The sequence below is a fragment of the Cydia strobilella genome, chromosome 1 (assembly GCF_947568885.1).
Source record: "Cydia strobilella chromosome 1, ilCydStro3.1, whole genome shotgun sequence".
Taxonomy (NCBI): Eukaryota; Metazoa; Arthropoda; class Insecta; order Lepidoptera; family Tortricidae; genus Cydia; species Cydia strobilella.
In genome coordinates this window covers 30,919,808-30,939,972 of record NC_086041.1, presented here as the reverse complement: position 1 = coordinate 30,939,972, position 20,165 = coordinate 30,919,808, and the positions used below count along the sequence as shown (strand labels likewise).

General features: G+C 41.5%; 4 protein-coding genes across 4 annotated transcripts in view; 3 read left to right on the top strand and 1 right to left on the bottom strand.

Moving 5' to 3' along the window:
* Window positions 1-20,165, bottom strand: part of LOC134744246 (electron transfer flavoprotein regulatory factor 1) — a 225,484-nt gene that overhangs the window by 83,484 nt on the left and 121,835 nt on the right. The window lies entirely within an intron of this gene.
* On the top strand, window positions 1,375-5,018 carry LOC134747530 (trypsin CFT-1-like). Its single transcript, XM_063682118.1, has 4 exons — window positions 1,375-1,478; window positions 3,084-3,252; window positions 3,563-3,818; window positions 4,650-5,018. The coding sequence occupies exons 1-4, from the start codon at window positions 1,436-1,438 to the stop codon at window positions 4,977-4,979; spliced, it is 798 nt and encodes a 265-aa protein (XP_063538188.1). The 5' UTR covers window positions 1,375-1,435; the 3' UTR covers window positions 4,980-5,018.
* LOC134743344 (trypsin, alkaline C-like) lies at window positions 7,097-12,399 on the top strand. The gene is made up of 4 exons (XM_063676739.1): window positions 7,097-7,166; window positions 10,025-10,196; window positions 10,911-11,166; window positions 12,031-12,399. Exons 1-4 carry the CDS (start codon window positions 7,124-7,126, stop codon window positions 12,358-12,360), a joined length of 801 nt encoding a protein of 266 aa, XP_063532809.1. The 5' UTR covers window positions 7,097-7,123; the 3' UTR covers window positions 12,361-12,399.
* On the top strand, window positions 15,717-19,689 carry LOC134743334 (trypsin CFT-1-like). Its single transcript, XM_063676729.1, has 4 exons — window positions 15,717-15,789; window positions 17,716-17,884; window positions 18,335-18,590; window positions 19,328-19,689. The coding sequence occupies exons 1-4, from the start codon at window positions 15,747-15,749 to the stop codon at window positions 19,655-19,657; spliced, it is 798 nt and encodes a 265-aa protein (XP_063532799.1). The 5' UTR covers window positions 15,717-15,746; the 3' UTR covers window positions 19,658-19,689.

The following is a 20,165-nucleotide window of genomic DNA, read 5'->3' as shown; positions in this document are numbered from 1 at the left end:
CCGCAGCATCACCTGTCCGGTTCTTAATAACGGGCACCACCAGAGTCTCCAACAAATCAGGCGGCAGATAAGAGTGGCTAAGGCACAGGTTGAACAGCAGAGACAGCACACGCGGTAGATGAGGGCCCGCGTGCCTCAGGTGTTCGATGCTTAAACCGTCGTGTCCAGGTGACTTACCTTTTGTCATGTTTTTAATCGCTTTAGAAATATCTTTAGCATAGATAAAAACAGACAACTCACCTTTCTGCGACTCAGCATCGAAAGCCCTACACGCAGGACCCAAGGGAGAAGTAAGTGTAAAATTGCGTTGCGTTTTGGTTTAATGTCTTTATTAAACTACAGTCACGTTTTTTTTCATACTTTTCGACCCATGGTTCAAACATGGTTAGACATGGCGAAACTACGTCTGGTTTTAAGGTTCCTAGTTGACTACGGAACCTAAACTAAAAACAGGCAAACAACCTCTGTAAAGTATAACGATGCGCACGGAACACTAAATGCCTCGAGCTTTGATTCGGGCTTGGCCAATTATTTATTTTCTTAGACAACATCTCTCCTAAAATCAATAGGTATGTAAAGTGTCCTTCCTAGCAAAGAGAATTGATTGTAATAGAGAGGTAAAGAGATCAAATCGTGCCCCGTAGTTTGACATCCAAAACAGATGGCGCTGTATTGGCCTGTTTAGCGACTATTGCGGTCACTGAATTGTCAAACGTCAACTTTTGACAATCATTTACCGCAAAATGTATGGAGCAGTACAGCGCCATCTATTTTACCTGTCAAATTCGAAGCACGAATATGTCTTAGATTTTACACATCTTACTCAATCAATGTACCTACATTAGTCCCGCCCGTACGAAATAGGTTACCCTACCTAGGAACAAAGATACCTATCTGTTATTTGTAATTCTTGTATTTGTAATTTGTATACCTGTAACTAGTTTAATTATTCGGTGTATTATGCCTATGCTGTGATGCCGTGTAAATAATTTAAATAAATAATAAATAATAAATTTTTGTTCTTAGGTAGGGTAACCTATTTCGTATGGGCGGGACTGGCGGAACATTAGATACAAAATGTATTAGCATTTTTTCTCGTAGGTATACTGTATACCATTGACCGTATGACCCAGTCGGTTTGTTTATTTTCAATCTGTTAAACGCACTTAAAACCATAATGAAAATAAAATTTGAAAACAATAGAGGCATGCGAGGCAACATGAGGCTTGTGGACAGACTCGCGAGCAAATAGGTTCTTATCTTCTAATACATCATGAATAACCATTATGTAACGCCAAACAATCAAAGCAAATACCTAATTGACTATCAGCCTGATTATCCTTCGAAGATTAAACTACTATCGATAGGAGAGCGACCTATAAATGCCTACCAATCTCCACTTAACCGCAGTACCGTCAGGTAACCCACCAGAACCATGCGGGCTTTAATTCTACTCGCCCTTTTGGGCTTCGCTGCCGGTAAGATTTATATTTACTCGTTTTTTCCTCGCAAACTGTATCTTAAAATGAAAACTTTTATGCCGATTTTTATGAATTAAAAAAAAATAGCGCAGTGCAAGTGGGTTAAAACCTGTCTAATGGCCAGCCCAGCCCGGTAAATTTTTCGCACGACATCCTTCGATCCACTACGTTAGAAAGTCTGAAATCCTTGTCAAATAATGATCGTGCTCTTTTTAAAGTCTCGGTGTGGGGTCAGAACAAATATGCTCTGCCTTTTGCCTTTTGCCCTTTGTCTCGTTAAAATTCAGGACAGTTATTCGGCTTGAGGCCTAGAGCCCTTAATTTATCGTTGTATAACGTATTTTAACTTATTTATAAGTTTGAGTTTATTTATATCATAAAATATTAATACGATACCACGTGGGATACCACTTTGACGTTGGCGAAATCTTCGACAGTAGCTATGGAGCCATATTACCCAAATATTGATTGATTGATAACCGTTAACCGCAATAAAAAAACATTTACTTTGCCTCCAAAGGAGATTGCCATTCCGTGTAAGGGAGCCGGGCCAGATTTGAACATGCATTGAACCGACTGTAATATAACGACCTTATAGGGCATATGGTGTTTTACCAAGATTTTAAAAATTCATCGCCGAAAACGATAAGGGAAAACGTAGATAATTGAGATTAATTCCGTTATTTTGAGGTAATTTCCTGAAGTACTCTGTGCCTAGGTAAATGCATTTTCGCTGATTCCTTCTAAACCAGAGAAACTAAAGTCCCGCAGACGTTAACGTTATTTTAAAATAAACAATAAGCCTATTTCAATGGAGTTGGCCGGTTGAAGTATTAGATGGCGCTAGCATAGCTTTCTCGGTCAATCCCTAGAATTGTGTCAAATTCTTGTTTTTTTTTTGGGGGTTATATGGCCTGGATCAGCCCTAAAAACCAAATCTTACAGTACAGAACAAAACTAGAGTAAAGGAACAAGCTATGATGGCGCCATCTATACAAACCTTAGACAGTTGCCAACCCCATTAGGTGACATATCCATGCAATTAAAACATAATTATCTAACTAAGTTATGCAGCTACAAATGCTACAATGCTATAAACAGACACACTTACCTGAACTTTACGCCTATTTTTGGGTCGGAGTTAAAGAGTTAGGGAAAGTCTTTTGAAATAATTTTGTTTAGCACCACAGGATCTAGTAGTTTATTGGTAATAAAAAAAAACACTGTATACTTGTATTGAACGCCGTCGATTATCATGCCTTGTCCGTGAGTACTACTACCCATACTTACCCATTAAATTATATTACTGTTATATTGGGTACCTACACTCACGGAGAGGGCGTGGTAATCGACTACGTTCAATAGGTACCTACATGCCTACACGTACACATTATACAGTGAATTTATAAAATTGGTCAGTAACAGTTCACAATCGCTAAACAAAATGATTTTAGGACATTCCTTAACTCCGACACAAAAATATGTAAGTATAAAACATGTAACAGCAAACAGTTATAAATTATAATTTATAAATATGTCAAATATGTGTGTCAGCCGTCATAATTAAGTATGTAAGTATAAATTGTAAATATATGTTTTCAGCCGTCCCTAGGAACATACAACGCATTGTGGGGGGCACTCCCACCACAGTGGAGGAATACCCGTACATGAGCAACATGCAATACGGGTGGCGGGGTATCTGGTGGTATCAGGCTTGCGGCGGCTCCCTCATCAACTCACAGTCCGTCCTCTCGGCGGCGCATTGCTACCTGTAAGTAATCTAATCAACTTCATGCTTTATAAACCCTCAGAAGATGTGCGTTTCGTTCGCTACGGAGAGTAAACGATTGGTACGTTGGCTAGGCAGCAGTAGGCACCCAGATCCCGAGTATAAGTAACTTGCGATCAGCAGGCATCCGGCTAAAAACTTTTAATTCCGTTTTTACGATCTAACTTCACAGTTAGGTACAGGTACTACATGTATATTCACGCGAGTGGACACTCAATCGCTTTTCACCTTGCCACTCGCAGTCTCGCACAAATGCTAACTGTGTGGTAATGCAATCATTTTTATTTTGTAGCGGTGACAGTTCTTCCGAATGGCGAGTTCGCCTCGGCACGTCGCAGGCGTCGAGCGGCGGCACCGAGCACTCAGTGTCCCAGCTGATCTTACATGCCGGCTACAGCGACTGGACCCTCGACAACGACATTGCTATCATCCGCCTTGCCACCCCCGCCGTATTCAGCAACAGCGTGGCTCCCGTCAGCATCGCTGGCGCCAACTACAACCTCGCTGATGGCACCCAAGTCACTACCATCGGATGGGGCACTCTCTCCGTAAGTTAATATAGGCGGTCTTGCATATTTTTTTCTGTTCTCGGTGCGCAAAGCGTCAACTTCAGCAGCACGCTGCGCTAAACGAAGTTGCTGCTTTCCGGCTCCGTCGAACCGAAAAATAGTAGGTATACACACATAGGTCAGTAATTAAGAAACTGGGGAAGTACCGTTCCTCCACCTTACCGACAACCGTAGCCCAATAACACTATACTCATAGTGTTGTGTTCCTGTCAATGAGTAAGGTTTCCAGAGCTCAACGAGGGTTCAACCCCTCATTTCTTGACCCATCAACTCACCGCCCCCTCAACCCCATAGCCTCTCAAACCCTGAATCCACAAGCCCCAACCCCTCAACCCCCAATCTGAGACCCCAAAAACATCACCCTCTGCCTTAACCTCTCTCACAACTATCCCTCACATCTCAGTTTGTTCAGTCATTTACAATACTACCTACATCCAAAATCATAATACACCAAATCATAAGAGGGAAGTTCCACATATCGCCCGTGGTCTTCATCATCAGGTTGGCCACTCCATAAAATTTATGGTTTTCGAGAGGAAATGCTCGATTTACTTTAGAAAACACCGAAATCCCCATATACGTGACTTAAAAAATTGAGGAGTCCCCTCAAATCCTCATGGATCCCATCATCAGATCAGAACCAAATCAATATGGGACCACCTTGGAGGTAACTCCTTTAGTCCTTTCAAACAAAAAAAGAATTACTCAAATAGAACCACTGGTGTCGGAGTAATCGGTGAACATAGATAATTCCATTTCCACCTCTCTGTTTGATTTACTATGTTGGATTAAACTATTAACTTCTCGCAGAGCGGCGGCAGCTCTCCTGAGCAGCTCCAGCACGTAGACATCTTCACCATCAACATGGACTTCTGCAAAGAAAGATACGCGTTCCTGAAGAGTCAGCCCGGTTTCCAAAGTTGGCCCGATGTAACTGACAACATGCTGTGCGCCGGTATCCAAAACGTCGGCGGCAAGGACGCCTGCCAGGGCGACTCCGGCGGTCCTCTCGTCCACAAAGGCACCACCGACGTGCTCATCGGTGCCGTGTCCTGGGGCTACGGGTGCGCCCACCAGGACTATCCCGGTGTCAACGCTCGCGTCAGCAGATACACCGAATGGATCACCGCCAACGCTTAAAACCGTAACACGTATAATAAACCCTTGTTTATAATGAAACGTCGTTTCACTTTTAAGAACATTTAAGGTCCCATTTCTATGTAGGAACAACCCATCCGACTTATCTGCCATTGAGACGGCTGTGTATCAAATTAAAATACAAATGAAAACGGACCCAATCCCAAATAGGTACCTAGAGTCCGACGAAAGCGCTTCATACACCTTACCTTATTTAGTAACTGACGACAAGGACGCACGCCTATACGTTAGACTCGGTGGACATGGATATCTGTATCTCACTTTTCGTGTTGCTGCGTCCTGCCTGCGTGATTTTAAAACGACTTCCCACACTATAGGGTTGAAGCAAAAAAATCATCCCCACTTTACGTGTGGAGGAGCCAAGATAACTCTGCAGCGATTTTTATAGCACCGACGTGCAAATGTTATTTCGGAATCAGGATTTCCCTCAAAACATATGGCGCAGTCAGATAGCGTCAAACTGGGGCAAGATTTTTTTCTTAGACAACATCTCTCCTAAAATCAATATGTAAAGTTTTCTTCCTAGCAAAGAGAATTGATTGTAATAAAGAGGTAAAGAGAAAAAAACGTGCCCCTTAGTTTGAAATCCAAAACAGATGGCGCTGTATTGGCCTGTTTTGCGACTTTTGCGGTCACTGAATTGTCAAACGTCAACTTTTGACAATCAGTTACCGCAAAATTATGGAAGGTAGAGGTAATTAAGGAAATGAATCTCCATGTATCAAAAAGTGACCGTAAAAAAACAGTAAATAGGCGGCGCCACCATACACTGTAGTACCTACACCATACACCTAGTATTTATATAGATGTGCACCCGTGCAACCATGAGGGACAGAACATACGCAATGCGACACAAATAAAAACACGTTTTAACATTCCTGACAACATACCAGAAACAACCTACGTAATTTGGTCGGGTAATTTGCTGCCCCTCCCCCATCTCATCTCTACATTATTATACCTTTATGGTTCATGTCATAGAGTCTCCTATATATTACAATATTCTTTGGTCTCAGAGCCTACCTAGCTCCACCGGAGAGATTAGGAACTATTATTTAAAGCTGAAAGCGGTCACATTTGCAACAATTCTGCCATAAGAGATTAGCAACCTTTCTATACCATCCATACGCAAAATGTATGGAGCTGTACAGCGCCATCTTATTTACCAGTCAAATTCGAAGCACGAAATTGTCTTAGATTTTACGCATCTTACTCAATCAATGTAGGTATCTTTTATCTTTGTTCCTAGGTAGAGGTTACCTAATTCGTAGATATGGGCGGGACTGCCGGAACATTAGATACAAAATGTAAGAGCATTTTTTTTCTCTTAGGTATACCGTATACCATTAACCGTATGACCCAGTCGGTTTGTTTATTTTCAATGTGTTAAACAAACTTAAAACCAGAATGAAAATAACATACCACATGTTATCAGAGCCAGTGTGACGAGCGCAGTTGCTCAGAGCCAGAGCGGCGAGCGGAGAGAGAGAGAGTGAGAGAAGTTGAGTGCCAGGCATGAATATTTACAAGATATTTACAGGATATAATACATATGTACAAAACTGTACAGAGGCATGCAAGGTGGCACACAGAGAGGAAACTGTTTTTGCTGCGAGGCGGCGTCATCAGGATCTTGAGGTCTTCATAGCTGTCCAATGTCGGAAGGTCACCAATGTAGTAGGTGTAGAGAGAGGGCCAATAGAGAGTACTCTCTCCAGGCGGGTGTTATGCCTGGGGACCGAAGTCCACTGAGAGTTAGTCAGAAGGAGTATATATAGTAAGTGACATTTGAAATTTCGTAAGCGCGATGTAGGTTTCTAGCTAATTGCGTTCTAGCTCCCTAACGCCATCTGTTAGATGACGTCGACAGTGGCAGCTAGTGGGGACGCCACAAACATTTGAAAACAATAGTGGCATTAATATGTCTTGTGGACAGACTCGCGGGCAAACGTATCTTCTAATACGTCATGAATAATCATGATGAAATGCAAAACAATTAACGCAAAAACTTAAGCGACTATCAAACTGATCCTTCGAAGATTAAACGACTATCGATACGAGAGCGTACCTATAAATGGCCATTAATCTCCACTTACCGCAGTAACGTCAGGAAACCCACCAGGACCATGCGGGCTTTGATTCTACTCGCCCTTTTGGGCTTCGCTGCCGGTAAGATTTATATTTATTTTTATTTAACTCGTTTTTTCCTCGCCAACTGTATCTCAAACTCTGGGATTTTTTATCCCGATTTTTAGGAATCAAAAATATATATATAACAGTGCCATCAAGTGGGTTAAAACCTGTCTAAAGGCCAGTCCAGCCTGGACAACTTTTCGCATAACATCCTTTGATCCACTGTGTTAGAAAATCTGAAATCCTGATAGCCGGGTAGCGGTAGCCCACGCGGGTCCTTGTAAAGTCCAGCTGCATAAGAGCTCATAACCCAACAACCGAACAACGTCGTGCTCTACGAGCATTTGGTATTTCTACCTCTAACCGTGGCTGGCTTGAACCCTAGAGGCCATAATTTATCGTTTATATATAATGTATTCTAGTTGAAGTTTATTTATAAGATAATATATTAATTCGATACCACGTGGGATCCACTTTGACGTTGGCGAAATCATCGACAGTAGCTATATATTACCCAAATATTGATTGATTGATAACCGTTTACCGAAAAAAATAAAACCGTTACTTTGCCTCCAAAGGAGATTGCCGTTCCGTGTAAGGGAGCCGGGCTAGATTTGAACATGCATTGAACCGACTGTATTATGACGACAATAAAGGGCATATGCTGTTTTACCAAGATTTTTTAAAATTCATTTCAAAACGATAACGCTACGTCTTACCAAAGAGAATATAGATAGGACTTACGTAAGCGAACAACTCGCGAACGCGAAGCGAGGCGGCGCGCCGGGCCTACGGCGTTCGCGTTCACAACCCACGTAGGACACTTCTAAGAAAACGTATCAAAGGATTGATTCACCCCGCGCCGCACCGCGCCGCTTCGCGTTCGCGTGTTGTTCGCCTACGTAGTAAGACTGTACGATACGAAACGGGCTTACACATCCATACTTATATTATAAATGCGAAAGTGTGTCTGTCTGTCTGGCTGAACGGATTTAGTTTAAATTTGGCATAGAGATAGTTTGAGTCCCGGGAAAGAACATAGGATAGTTTTTATGTCGGAAGTCATCCCTAAAGAGGGTGAAAAGGGGGGGTAAAATAAGAAAATGAATTAATTGCCTGTTAATGGGTGTAAGCAATTAAGCATATCATGCTCAAAATTATTGCCATCAGATTTTATACAGGGGCGCTACACTTACTTAACTGCTGGAACTAATTCCACGCAAACGAAGTCGCGGGCAAAAGCTGGTTTAAAATAAATGATGATACTTATATTAATTTATTACTGAGCCACAATTCAGTTTTTGCCTATGTTTTTCATCAAATAGTAAAAATATCACGTGTAGTTTAGGATTAAACCGAAGATTAAACTACAATTTTATTAAACTATGGTGCACAACAGGCGGTCTTATCGTTAAAGAGCGATATCTTCCAGACAATCAAACGAGGCTATTATAATCCGTGCGTTTTGCGCATCCATATTTTCACTGAGCTAAAATCAGAACCATGTTGTTTAATTCGAGATTCGAATTTTACCCTTTCACCTCGTTTGAAGGACTAGAACCACTCATATCATAAGAGATGTTAATATGGAATTTCATGCCTCATCGTTGTTTGTTGTTACAGTCGTAAGGAATTGTACCTAACGAGTTGGTTTCTTAGAAGTTTTTATGGAATTATTTAGTAGTATAGTAAATATTATGATAGTACGCAGAGGCAGTCCATATGACAGATAATGTAGGCATGCAATGGTTGCTCATAATAATATAGTCTAACCCGTTCGTATAAAAATACCGCAAATCGATGTACAGGTTAGCCGTTTGGCACACACATACTAGAGGGCAAAACAAAATTTTTGACCCGCAGTTCCTAAAAAAATTTCGCTGCGGGGGGAGTGGTAAAACATTATTTTATTGTATGGAAAAAAAATTTTTTTTCAAAACCTATCGAGTGGTATATATCATACGAAAGGGCTTTTTGAGGCGATTCTAAAAATATATCACATCATTACATTTCGGGCATTTTTTTTAAATTAAAACAAAAAGAATTTTCGAAACATACCAAGTTTGGGCTCCTCCAGACACGATATGGCTGATTTTTTTTGTACAATATACCACAAATGATACGTGATATCCTCATGTCTAACTCCAAGAAAGCAATTTTGAAAATAATATCATTAACAATTTTTTTTTTAATTTTTCAATTTTACAAAGTGACAGTTCTACTTCAATACCTATTTCACGAGACTAATGGAACTATACTGCAGATACAGTACATATTAATCATAAAATGATACGTAATATCCATATATCGAACGGGAAATACCTCTTTAACCCTTTAACTGCGCCTTTCATCAGTTGGTATAGTTTGTTTAGTTTTTGACACAAAATATCAAGATTGTATCCTTCAGATACGATATACCCTATCGATTTTTCTTTGTACAATGTACCACAAATGATACGTAATATCTTATTATCTAACCCCAAGAAAGAAATTTTGAAAATAATCTCATTTAGATTTTTTTTTAATATATTGTACATAACCAATGTTTAGAGAAAGATTGACGTCGTTTTACGATTTTTTTACTGAAAATTGTGGTAAAAACAGATTTTTTAAGGCAGTCCCGAAAGTACCCTCTGCAATCCCTAGCCCCTTTAGGGAAAGTCTACTGAAATCATGTGCCGACCGAATTTGGCCGACCGCTCGCACAAAAGAGACAATGGCTTTTGTTTAACAGATTACCGTCTTAGACCAAAAAGTCATTTGAGAAGATGAAGACTATACTGGCTACTGGATCCCGTATCGCTAAACAAAATCTATAAATTATAATGTATAAATATGTGTGTCAGCCGTCATAATTAAGTATGTGAGTATAAATTGTAAATATATGTTTTCAGCCGTCCCTAAGAACCCACAACGCATTGTGGGGGGCACTCCCACCACCGTGGAGGAATACCCGTACATGAGCAACATGCAATACGGGTGGTGGGGGGGTATGTTGTGGTTTCAGGCTTGCGGTGGCTCCCTCATCAACTCACAGTCCGTCCTCTCGGCGGCGCATTGCTACGTGTAAGTAATCTAATCAACTTCATGTTTTGAACACCCTCAGAATAGGTCGTAATTCTTAAATAACTAAAGGCAAGATTAATTTTGTATCAAGCAGAAATGTCTGCGAATGGGATAGCGCATCGTTACTGGTGAATTTCCAATATGACCTGGAACTCCGGTAGCCGTTTAAGAAGTGTAACACTCTTACGGTAGATGTCGCTAGAGCCTCCCTAATGGCTCATATATGGTGGAAATATTCGCAGCATTGGGTACGGTCTTAGGTGGCTCAGATGGTAGAGCACTGTACTAGTGATACAGTGGTCGTGGGTTCAAGTCCCATCCAAGACAGTGAATTTTTCCACTTTTAATTTATTTCTAAGCTTAAAGGCAACGTTTGGAACAATAATTAAAAGAATGAACTAACAGGGTGCCTATCCAACGTGTGCCAATCGTTTACGCTCCGCAACGTTAGTCATCTCTATCACTCTTCTATTGCTCTTCTTGTGCGATAGACACAGTTGCGTTTCGTTCGCTACAAAGCGTAAACGGTTGGCACGTTGGCTAGCATCTAACGGCTAAAAACTTATTCCTTTTCTACGATCTATAACTTCGCAGTTAGGTACAGATACTACATGTATATTCACGCGAATGGACACTCAATCGCTGTTCACCTTGCCACTCGCAGTCTCGCACAAATGCTAACTGTGTGGTAATGCAATCATTTTTATTTTGTAGCGGTGACAGTCATTCCGAATGGCGAGTGCTCCTCGGCACGTCGCTGGCGCAGAGCGGCGGCACCGTGCACTACGCGTCCCAGCTGATCTTACATGCCGACTACAGCGACTGGACCCTCGACAACGACATTGCTATCATCCGCCTCGCCACCCCCGCCGTATATAGCAACAGCGTGGCTCCCGTCAGCATCGCTGGTGCCAACTACAACCTCGCTGATGGCACCCAAGTCACTACCATCGGATGGGGCGCTCTCTTCGTAAGTTAATATAGGCGGTCTTGCATATTTTTTTCTGTTCTCCGTGCACAAAGCGTAAACATTCAGCACGCTGCGCTAAACGAAGTTGTCGCTTTCCGGCTCCGTCGAACCGAAAAATAGTAGATATACACAACAAGAGTTTTGAATGATTCACGGTTAATTTCTGATCTCTGAACCCCTCGACCCTGAACCTTTAACCCTTCAACCGTAAATGCTCAACCCCTCAACCCCAGACCTCTTAACTCCTAACCCCCAATCCCTCAACTTCAAACCCCCGACCGCTGAACTTCAACCACATATCCCTCAACACCCAACCCTTCATTTCCTGACCCATCAACCGCCCCCTCAACCCCATAGACTCTCAAACCCTAAATCGACAAGCCCCAATCCCTCAATCCCCAACCTGAGACACCAAAAATACCACCCTCTGCCTTAACCTCTCACACCTATCCCTCACCTCTCAGTTTCTTCAGTTATTTACAATACTACCTACATCCAAAATCATAATACACCAAATTATAAGAGGGAAGTTCCACATATCGTCCGTGGTCTTCATCATCAGGTTGGTCACTCCATCAAATTGATGGTTTTCGAGAGGAAATTTAAAGCTCGAGTTACTTTAGAAAACACCGAAATCCCCATATACGTTACGTGCCTTTAAAAATTGAGGAGTTCCCTCATTTCCTTATGGATCCCATCAGAACCAAATCAATAATACCTTGGAGGTAACTCCTTTAGTCCTTTCAAACAAAAAAGAAATACTCAAATACTAATGGTGTCGGAGTAATCGGTGAACATACTTAATTCCATATCCACCTCTCTGTTTGATTTACTATGTTGGATTAAACTGTTGACTTCTCGCAGAGCGGCGGCCATTCCCCTGAGCAGCTCCAGCACGTAGACATCTACACCATCAACATGGACTTCTGCAAAGAAAGATACGCGTACCTGAAGAGTCAGTCCGGTTTCCAAAGTTGGCCCGATGTAACTGACAACATGCTGTGCGCCGGTATCCAAGACGTCGGCGGCAAGGACGCCTGCCAGGGCGACTCCGGCGGTCCTCTCGTCCACAAAGGCACCACCGACGTGCTCATCGGTGCCGTGTCCTGGGGCTACGGGTGCGCCCACCGGGACTATCCCGGTGTCAACACTCGCGTCAGCAGATACACCGATTGGATCGTCGACAGAGCTTAAAACCGTAACACGTATAATAAACCCCTGTTTATAATGAAACGTCGTTTTACTTTTAAGTACACTCAAGGCCCTATTTCTATGTAGGAACAAGCCATCCGCCTTATCTGCCATTGAGGCGGCTGTGTATCTAATTAAAATAAGACAGTTGCGAAAAGTATGAAAACGGACCCAAGCCCAAGTCCCAAATAGGTAGAGCCCGACGAAAGCGCTTCATACACCTTACTTCTAAATCCCAGTTTGTAATAATGGGAACTATCAGTCAACGACTAAAAATCAAAGCACAAAGACCAAGGATCAGTCTTGGCACAGAGATAATCTCGGAAGTAGAACACGCAAAAAATCTAGGAGTGACCATGGATGGAGAGTTGCGGTACATAGAACATGTGAATATAAACATACGAAATGCCTTCTACAGACTTAAGGTACTGTATAATATTCGTAAATACCTATCGGTTAAAGTCAGGGAAATTTTAGTTGAATCACTAGTTCTCTCACTATTCAACTATGCCGACATTGTGTATGGACCGAGACTACTTGCGAAAACAAAGAAATCTATACAGCGTGTGCAGAATGCATGTGTTCGGTTCTGCTATAAAGTTCCAAGCAGGTCACACATTACTCCCTTTCTTAATGAGAACAAAGTTCTAAATATGGAAAATCGAAGACGACTGCATTTGGCATGCGCTGTTAGGAAGGTGTTAGATCTTGAAAAACCCCGCTATCTGTTTGATAAAATAAAATGGATAAAGGATACGTGCTCGAGGTCGCTGAGAAAATGCACAAAACTAAGAATCCCACTGCATAAAACTGCGTCCTTCAGGGGGAGTTTTAAATTTGCCGCTAGTAAAGTCTGGAATGACCTACCACCCCCCTTGCGAGAACCTTCAGCGTTCTTAAAATATAAGCGACTAGTTCGAACACATTTATTAAATATGCAAAATATGTTGTAAACTCTAATAACTATATATTTATTTATTTATTTATTGCTATATATACATCTTTTTTAATTATTTTTTCTTTTTTAATTATCTTTTTTAATTTTTCTCTGTATATATGTAATGACAAAACATGATACACACACACAGTACAAAATACATTCTTACCTGCACTACATCCACATATCAGCCCCACATATCCATATACGCACACTAATAACACAAATACACATAAAGTTACAAATATAGAGCTGTACCTAAGAAGGGTACATTATGATAGTAGCGACCGACCCCAACCGTCCCGGGACCAGTCTGAAAATCAGCGCGGAGCCCTCTGGCACCGCACATGCTGAGATTGGGACCCTTTGCCTCACCATAGATTTAAGTTAATAGTTATTATGTTATGTTAAGTTGATATTTAAGTTTAAGTTTAGTTTATATTGTATTTTTAAGCTATCCTTTCATAAATTGTAGATTTTTTCCTAAGGTGTGGCAATAAAGATTTTTTATATTATATTTATACTTAACTCAGTAACTGACAACACGGACGCACCTATACGTTAGAGACGGTAGACGTCTGTATCTCACTTCTTTGTGTTGCTGCGTTCCTGTCGTCAGTTACTGAATTTACTAAGGTGTGAAGCGCTGATTTTAAAAGAGCTACGACATCCCAAAAAAATCATCCCCACTTTACGTGTAGAGGAGCTAGAGTCAGACCAAGATAACTGGAGCGATTTTTATAGCACAGACGTGTAGTCGTACAAGTGTGATTTAAACGTCATAATTTCATAGAAGTGTATGAAATTATGACATTTGGAGTAGGTCCTTGAGGTAAGTTGAAAGTTTGCCTGATACTTCTCCTATCATACCCTACCTCAGCACAGCAGGTCTGAGACCAGGGTAGCAGGTCTAAATCAACCCTTATATTCTAATAGTAGATTGTGTTACAAGGGAGCAAAATGACATATTTACGGCGAGGGCGTACATTGAATCCTAAACGAAGCGAAGGATTCTATAATAGAATCCCGAGAGCAACGTGGATTCTAAAGTAGAATCCTGAGCGTAGTGAGGGATTCAAGTGTGTTACGCTCAAGGTGGAAATAATTTTGCTACCATGTGACACATACTGCTTTTCACATCACCTTTGAGGTAATTATGATGTTTAAAAATATTATTTAAGCTAAAAAATAATGTGCAATTTTTTTTTAAATAGTTAAAATGTTACTTTGATCCCTCCTAGCAGGGAAGAAAAGTGCCACTTTGATCCCTTCTAGCAGGGAAGAAAACCCCCTTTTTCGAATTGGTGATGTGAAAACAATATTTAGTCCTTTTAAGTGCTTGAAAATAAATCATAAATTGAATTAACCGAGGAATAACACAAATAAAAAAGCGGCTTATTTAAAAAATATAGGCGCGAAGGCTAATCGTCCCACAGAATTTCGCGCCTTTTTCACTGACAAAGTTGTTTGACCGGCTATACATGTATTTAGGAAATTTTATGGGGCAAATTTTGTCTACTGCTTTTTATTTCAAATCTCCTGTTTTTTGGGAAATGTATTTTCTGGTTTTGTCAAATTGGACCTGGCAACACTGACAGCGCCATCTCGTTTACCTGTCAAATTCGAAGCATGAAATTGTTTTAGATTTTACGCATCAATTACCATCTTACTCAATCAATGTAGGATCCTAGTTGGTTCCTAGGTACATAGGTAACCTAATGCATATAGGCGGGACTGCCTTAACATTTAGATACAAAATGTATTAGCTTTTTGTTTTATTTCTCGTAGGTAGGTATACCGTATACCATACTGAATGACCCAGTTTTTAAGGTTCCGTACCTCAAAAGGAAAAAACGGTACCCTTATAGGATCACTCGTGCGTCTGTCTGTCTGTCAGTCTGTCTGTCTGTCACAGCCTATTTTCTCCGAAACTACTTTGTCTAAAATTTTGAAAAAAATACACAAAACAGATCTTTACCTATAGATTACAGGAAAACCTATTAGAAATTGCAGTCAAGCGTGAGTCTGACTTAATTACTTAGTTTTTGATCCGACCCCTACGGGTTACTCACGTTTTACATAAAAAATACATTGTCTAAATTGTGTAATGTACGGAACCCTTGGAACGCGAGTCCGACTCGCACTTGGCCGGTTTTTTTTGTATATTATCAATATGTTATACACACTTTAAAAAAAAAACAGATTGAAAAAAATTGTAAACAATAGTGTCATTAATATGTCCTGTGGACAGACACGCGGGCAAATAAGGTTCTTAATCTTCTAATACGTCATGAATAATCATGATGTAATGCCAAACAATCAAAGCAAATACTTAATTGACTATCAAACTGATTATCCTTCGAAGATTAAACGATTATCGATACGAGAGAGTACCTATAAATGGCCATTAATCTCCACTTAACGCAGTACCGTCAGGTAACCCACCAGAACCATGCGGGCTTTGATTCTACTCGCCCTTTTGGGCTTCGCTGCCGGTATGATTTATATTTATTTTCATTTAACTCGTTTTTTCCTCGCCAACTGTATCTTAAACTGAGAACTTTTATGCCGATTTTTATGAATTATAAAAAAAAAAAATATCCAACCAGTCCAGCCCGGACAATTTTTCGCACACGACATCCTTCGATCCACTACGTTAGAAAGTCTGAAATCCTTGTCAAATAATGATCCTGCTCTTTCTAAAGTCTCGGTGTGAGGTCAGAACAATTTAATAAAATTCAGGACGATTATTCGTCGTCCGCCATAGCTATTGGTGACATCGCCTCGTGATTAATGTCTTTGTTTTTGCTTATTAATGTTGTTTAAAGTGTAATATTGATAGCGTATTATGCAGTAAACTAATGTAAAGTGTGCAGGTGTGTGTGTAATCTTGAAACGCGTTTAACCACCATTCTGGCGTCAACGCCGGACGCCGGGTAGCCTAAGCGGTACTTTGTAAAGTTCAGCTATAAGAGCTCATAACCCAACAACCGAACAAAGTCGTGCTCTACGAGCATTTGGTATTTCTACCTCTAACCGTGGCTGGCTTGAGCCCTAGAGGGCTTAATTTATTGTTTTATAACGTATTCTAGCTGAAGTTTATTTATAACATAAAATATTAATTCGATACCACGTGGGATCCACTTTGACGTTGGCGAAATCATCGACAGTAGCTATGGAGCCATATTACTCAAATATTGATTGATTGATAACCGTTTACCGAAAAAAACACCATTTACTTTGCCTCCAAAGGAGATTGCCGTTCCGTATAAGGGAGCCGGGCCAGATTTGAACATGCATTGAACCGACAGTATTATGACGACAATAAAGGGCATATTATGTTGTATTACCAAAATTTTAAAAAGTTCATCGCAGAATACGATAACGCTGCGTCTTATATTTATACGGAGTTCGCGTTCGCAACGAGATCGCCCACGTAGGACACTTCTAAAGATATCAAAGGATTGATTTACCCCGCGCCGCGCCGCGCCGCTTCGCGTTCGCGTGTTGTTCGCCACGTAGTACGCTGCGTAATAAAACGTAGATAGGCAATTTCCTGAAGTACTGTAGGTAAATGCGTATTCGCGTATTCGCTGATTTATTACGTAGAAGGGGTATAGAAAGATATCTCTACCCGGCGGGAAACGTGCAGCCTATCTCAATTAAATAAGCTTCGAATAACGGTCAAGTCAAATGAATAAGCCTATTTTAATGGAGTTCGCCGGTCGAAGTATTGTACAGATGGCGCTAGCATAGCTTGTCCTGTCAATCCCTAGAATTGTATCAAATTATTGTTTTTTTTTGTAATTTTTATGTAAGTTTAAAGTTTATATGTTTTTACTTCGGAAAGGTGTCAATGTTGATACCGTAAACAAATACCGATCCCCGATTTATACGAAAACGATCCCAAACCCGGCCTAGCAGCTTCACTGATGTAGATAATCAAGATAAAAATGAGAGCCCTAAATAAACCTTCAAGAACGGATATCTCAAAAACTATACAAGATATCGAAAAACTTGACTGAATAAAACTTGTAACAAATTAAATCTCTTTTCATTTTGTATAAGTGGTCAAGTCGCTCAGACGCATAGTTTTCGAAATATAATCGAAAAACCGAAAAATGGAACCTCCAAACCCCCCTCTCCCCCCCAGCACCAGGGTTATGGCCGGGGACTTTTGATATGTTCACCTAACTAGTCCAAACAAAGCTACGAAGTCAAAAATTGTGTTCTAAGCATTTCCCTCTAAGTATACCTTTTTTGGGCATTTATTTCCTGGCCTAGTATCGCAAAAAAAAAAAATATTTTAGGACGCATCCCTTAACTCTTTAACTCCGACACAAAAATAAATTTATACTTACATATTTTTGTGTAGCATGGTCGCAGTTACACACACAGATATTTATAAATTATAATTTCAGCCGTCCCTAGGAACATACAACGCATTGTGGGGGGCTCTCCCACCACCGTGGAGGAATACCCGTACATGAGCAACATGCAATACGGGTGGTGGGGCATCTGGTGGTATCAGGCTTGCGGCGGCTCCCTCATCAACTCACAGTCCGTCCTCTCGGCGGCGCATTGCTACCTGTAAGTAATCTAATCAACTTCATGCTTTATACACCCTCAAAAGATGTCATAATTCTTAAAGAAGTAAAGGCAAGATAACAGTCGTTTGGAACAATAATTAAAAGAATGAACTAACAGGGTGCCTAGCCAACGTGCCAATCGTTTACGCTTCTTAGCGTAGTCATCTCTATCTCTCTCCCATATTGGTTCGATAGACACAGTTGCGTTTCGTTCGCTACAGAGCGTAAACGACTGGCACGTTGGCTAGGCATCCAGATCCCGAGTATAACTTGCGATCAGCAGGCATCCGGCTAAAAACTTTTAGTTCCTTTTTTACGATCTAACATCGCAGTTAGGTACTACATGTATATTCACGTGAGTGGACAGTGGACACTCAATCGCTGTTCACCTTGCCACTCGCAGTCTCGCACAAATGCTAACTGTAGTAATGCAATCATTTTTATTTTGTAGCGGTGACAGTCCTTCCGAATGGCGAGTTCTCCTCGGCACGTCGCAGGCGTCGAGCGGCGGCACCGAGCACTCAGTGTCCCAGCTGATCTTACATGCCGGGTACAGCGACTGGACCCTCGACAACGACATTGCTATCATCCGCCTCGCCACCCCCGCCGTATTCAGCAACAGCGTGGCTCCCGTCAGCATCGCTGGCGCCAACTACAACCTCGCTGATGGCACCCAAGTCACTACCATCGGATGGGGCACTCTCTCCGTAAGTTAATATAGGCGGTCTTGCATATATTTTTTTTGTTCTCCGTGCGCAAAGCGTCAACTTTCAGCACGCTGTGCTAAACGAAGTTGCCGCTTTCCTGCTCCGTCGAACCGAAAAATAGTAGGTATACACACATAGGCCAGTAATTAAGAAACTAGGGAAGTACCGTTCCTCCACCTTACAGACACCGTAACCCAATAACACTAACCCTATACCCTACTCATAGTGTTGTGTTCCTGCCGGTGAGTAAGGTTTCCAGAGCTCAACGAGGGTTCAACCCCTCATTTCCTGACCCATCAACTCACCTCCCCCTTAACCCCATAGCCTCTTAAACCCTAAATCGACAAGCCCCAACTCCTTAACTCCCAACCTCAGACCCCAAAAACACCACCCTCTGCCTTAACCTCTCACTATCCCTCACCTCTCAGTTTCTTCAGAAATACACCAAATTATAAGAGGGAAGTTCCACATATCGACCGTGGTTTTTCTTCTCTTCATCATTTTTCGGTTATCCCCATACACGAGCCTTTAATAATTGAGGAATTCCCTCAATTCCTCATGGATCCTATCTTCAGATCAGAACCAAATTAATATGGTACCACCTTGGAGGTAACTCCTTTAGTACTTTCAAACAAAAAAAGACTGGTGTCAGAGTAATGGGTCAACATATATAATTCCATTTATTCCATCTCTCTGTTTGATTTACAATGTTGGATTAAATTATTTACTTCTCGCAGAGCGGCGGCAGCTCCCCTGAGCAGCTCCAGCACGTGGACATCTACACCATCAACATGGACTTCTGCAAAGAAAGATACGCGTACCTGAAGAGTCAGTCCGGTTTCCAAAGTTGGCCCGATGTAACTGACAACATGCTGTGCGCCGGTATCCAAAACGTCGGCGGCAAGGACGCCTGCCAGGGCGACTCCGGCGGTCCTCTCGTCCACAAAGGCACCACCGACGTGCTCATCGGTGCCGTATCCTGGGGCTACGGGTGCGCCCACCCTGACTATCCCGGTGTCAACGCTCGCGTCAGCAGATACACCGATTGGGTCGTCGCCAACGCTTAAAAACGTATAATAAACCCTTGTTTATAATGAAACGTTGTTTTACTTTTAAGAACATTTAAGGCCCCATTTCTATGTAGGAACAAGCCATCCGCCTTATCTGCCATTGAGACGACTGTAAATCTAATTAAAATAAGAAAATTGCGAAAAGAAGAATGATATTACTGCAATGTTCAGCCACCAGAGTGCAGCACTAGCCTTTTTAACTTATACATACCCATTACTGTACCCTCCATGTACCCCATATGTACCCTCAGTACCTTTATCAGGTTTTTGACAAGTTTTTAAAGATAATAAAATATGACATTGATGCATCAAGGCCAAAATCAAGGCGTATTCAAGGCGGTTTGTTTACAGAGGACCTACCCTTGACCTACCCGGAAACGCGAATCCGAAATTTCGCTATCTGCCTCTTTATCGCTCGAATGTACAAGAGTGACAGAGATATGTTAGATAACGAAATTTCGATTTTCTTGTTTCGCTTTAGACCCTCAGATTGTGGTGGTAGTGG

What these genes read in the sequence shown, in the direction of transcription:
- LOC134747530 (XM_063682118.1), top strand. Translation starts at nt 1,436, where the DNA reads ATGCGGGCTTTAATTCTACTCGCCCTTTTGGGCTTCGCTGCCG. An exon ending in CCTTTTGGGCTTCGCTGCCG is followed by an intron (nt 1,479 to 3,083) that starts GTAAGATTTATA and finishes ATATGTTTTCAG; the next exon opens with CCGTCCCTAGGAACATACAA. An exon ending in TCGGATGGGGCACTCTCTCC is followed by an intron (nt 3,819 to 4,649) that starts GTAAGTTAATAT and finishes AACTTCTCGCAG; the next exon opens with AGCGGCGGCAGCTCTCCTGA.
- LOC134743344 (XM_063676739.1), top strand. Translation starts at nt 7,124, where the DNA reads ATGCGGGCTTTGATTCTACTCGCCCTTTTGGGCTTCGCTGCCG. An exon ending in CCTTTTGGGCTTCGCTGCCG is followed by an intron (nt 7,167 to 10,024) that starts GTAAGATTTATA and finishes ATATGTTTTCAG; the next exon opens with CCGTCCCTAAGAACCCACAA. An exon ending in TCGGATGGGGCGCTCTCTTC is followed by an intron (nt 11,167 to 12,030) that starts GTAAGTTAATAT and finishes GACTTCTCGCAG; the next exon opens with AGCGGCGGCCATTCCCCTGA.
- LOC134743334 (XM_063676729.1), top strand. Translation starts at nt 15,747, where the DNA reads ATGCGGGCTTTGATTCTACTCGCCCTTTTGGGCTTCGCTGCCG. An exon ending in CCTTTTGGGCTTCGCTGCCG is followed by an intron (nt 15,790 to 17,715) that starts GTATGATTTATA and finishes TTATAATTTCAG; the next exon opens with CCGTCCCTAGGAACATACAA. An exon ending in TCGGCGGCGCATTGCTACCT is followed by an intron (nt 17,885 to 18,334) that starts GTAAGTAATCTA and finishes TTTATTTTGTAG; the next exon opens with CGGTGACAGTCCTTCCGAAT.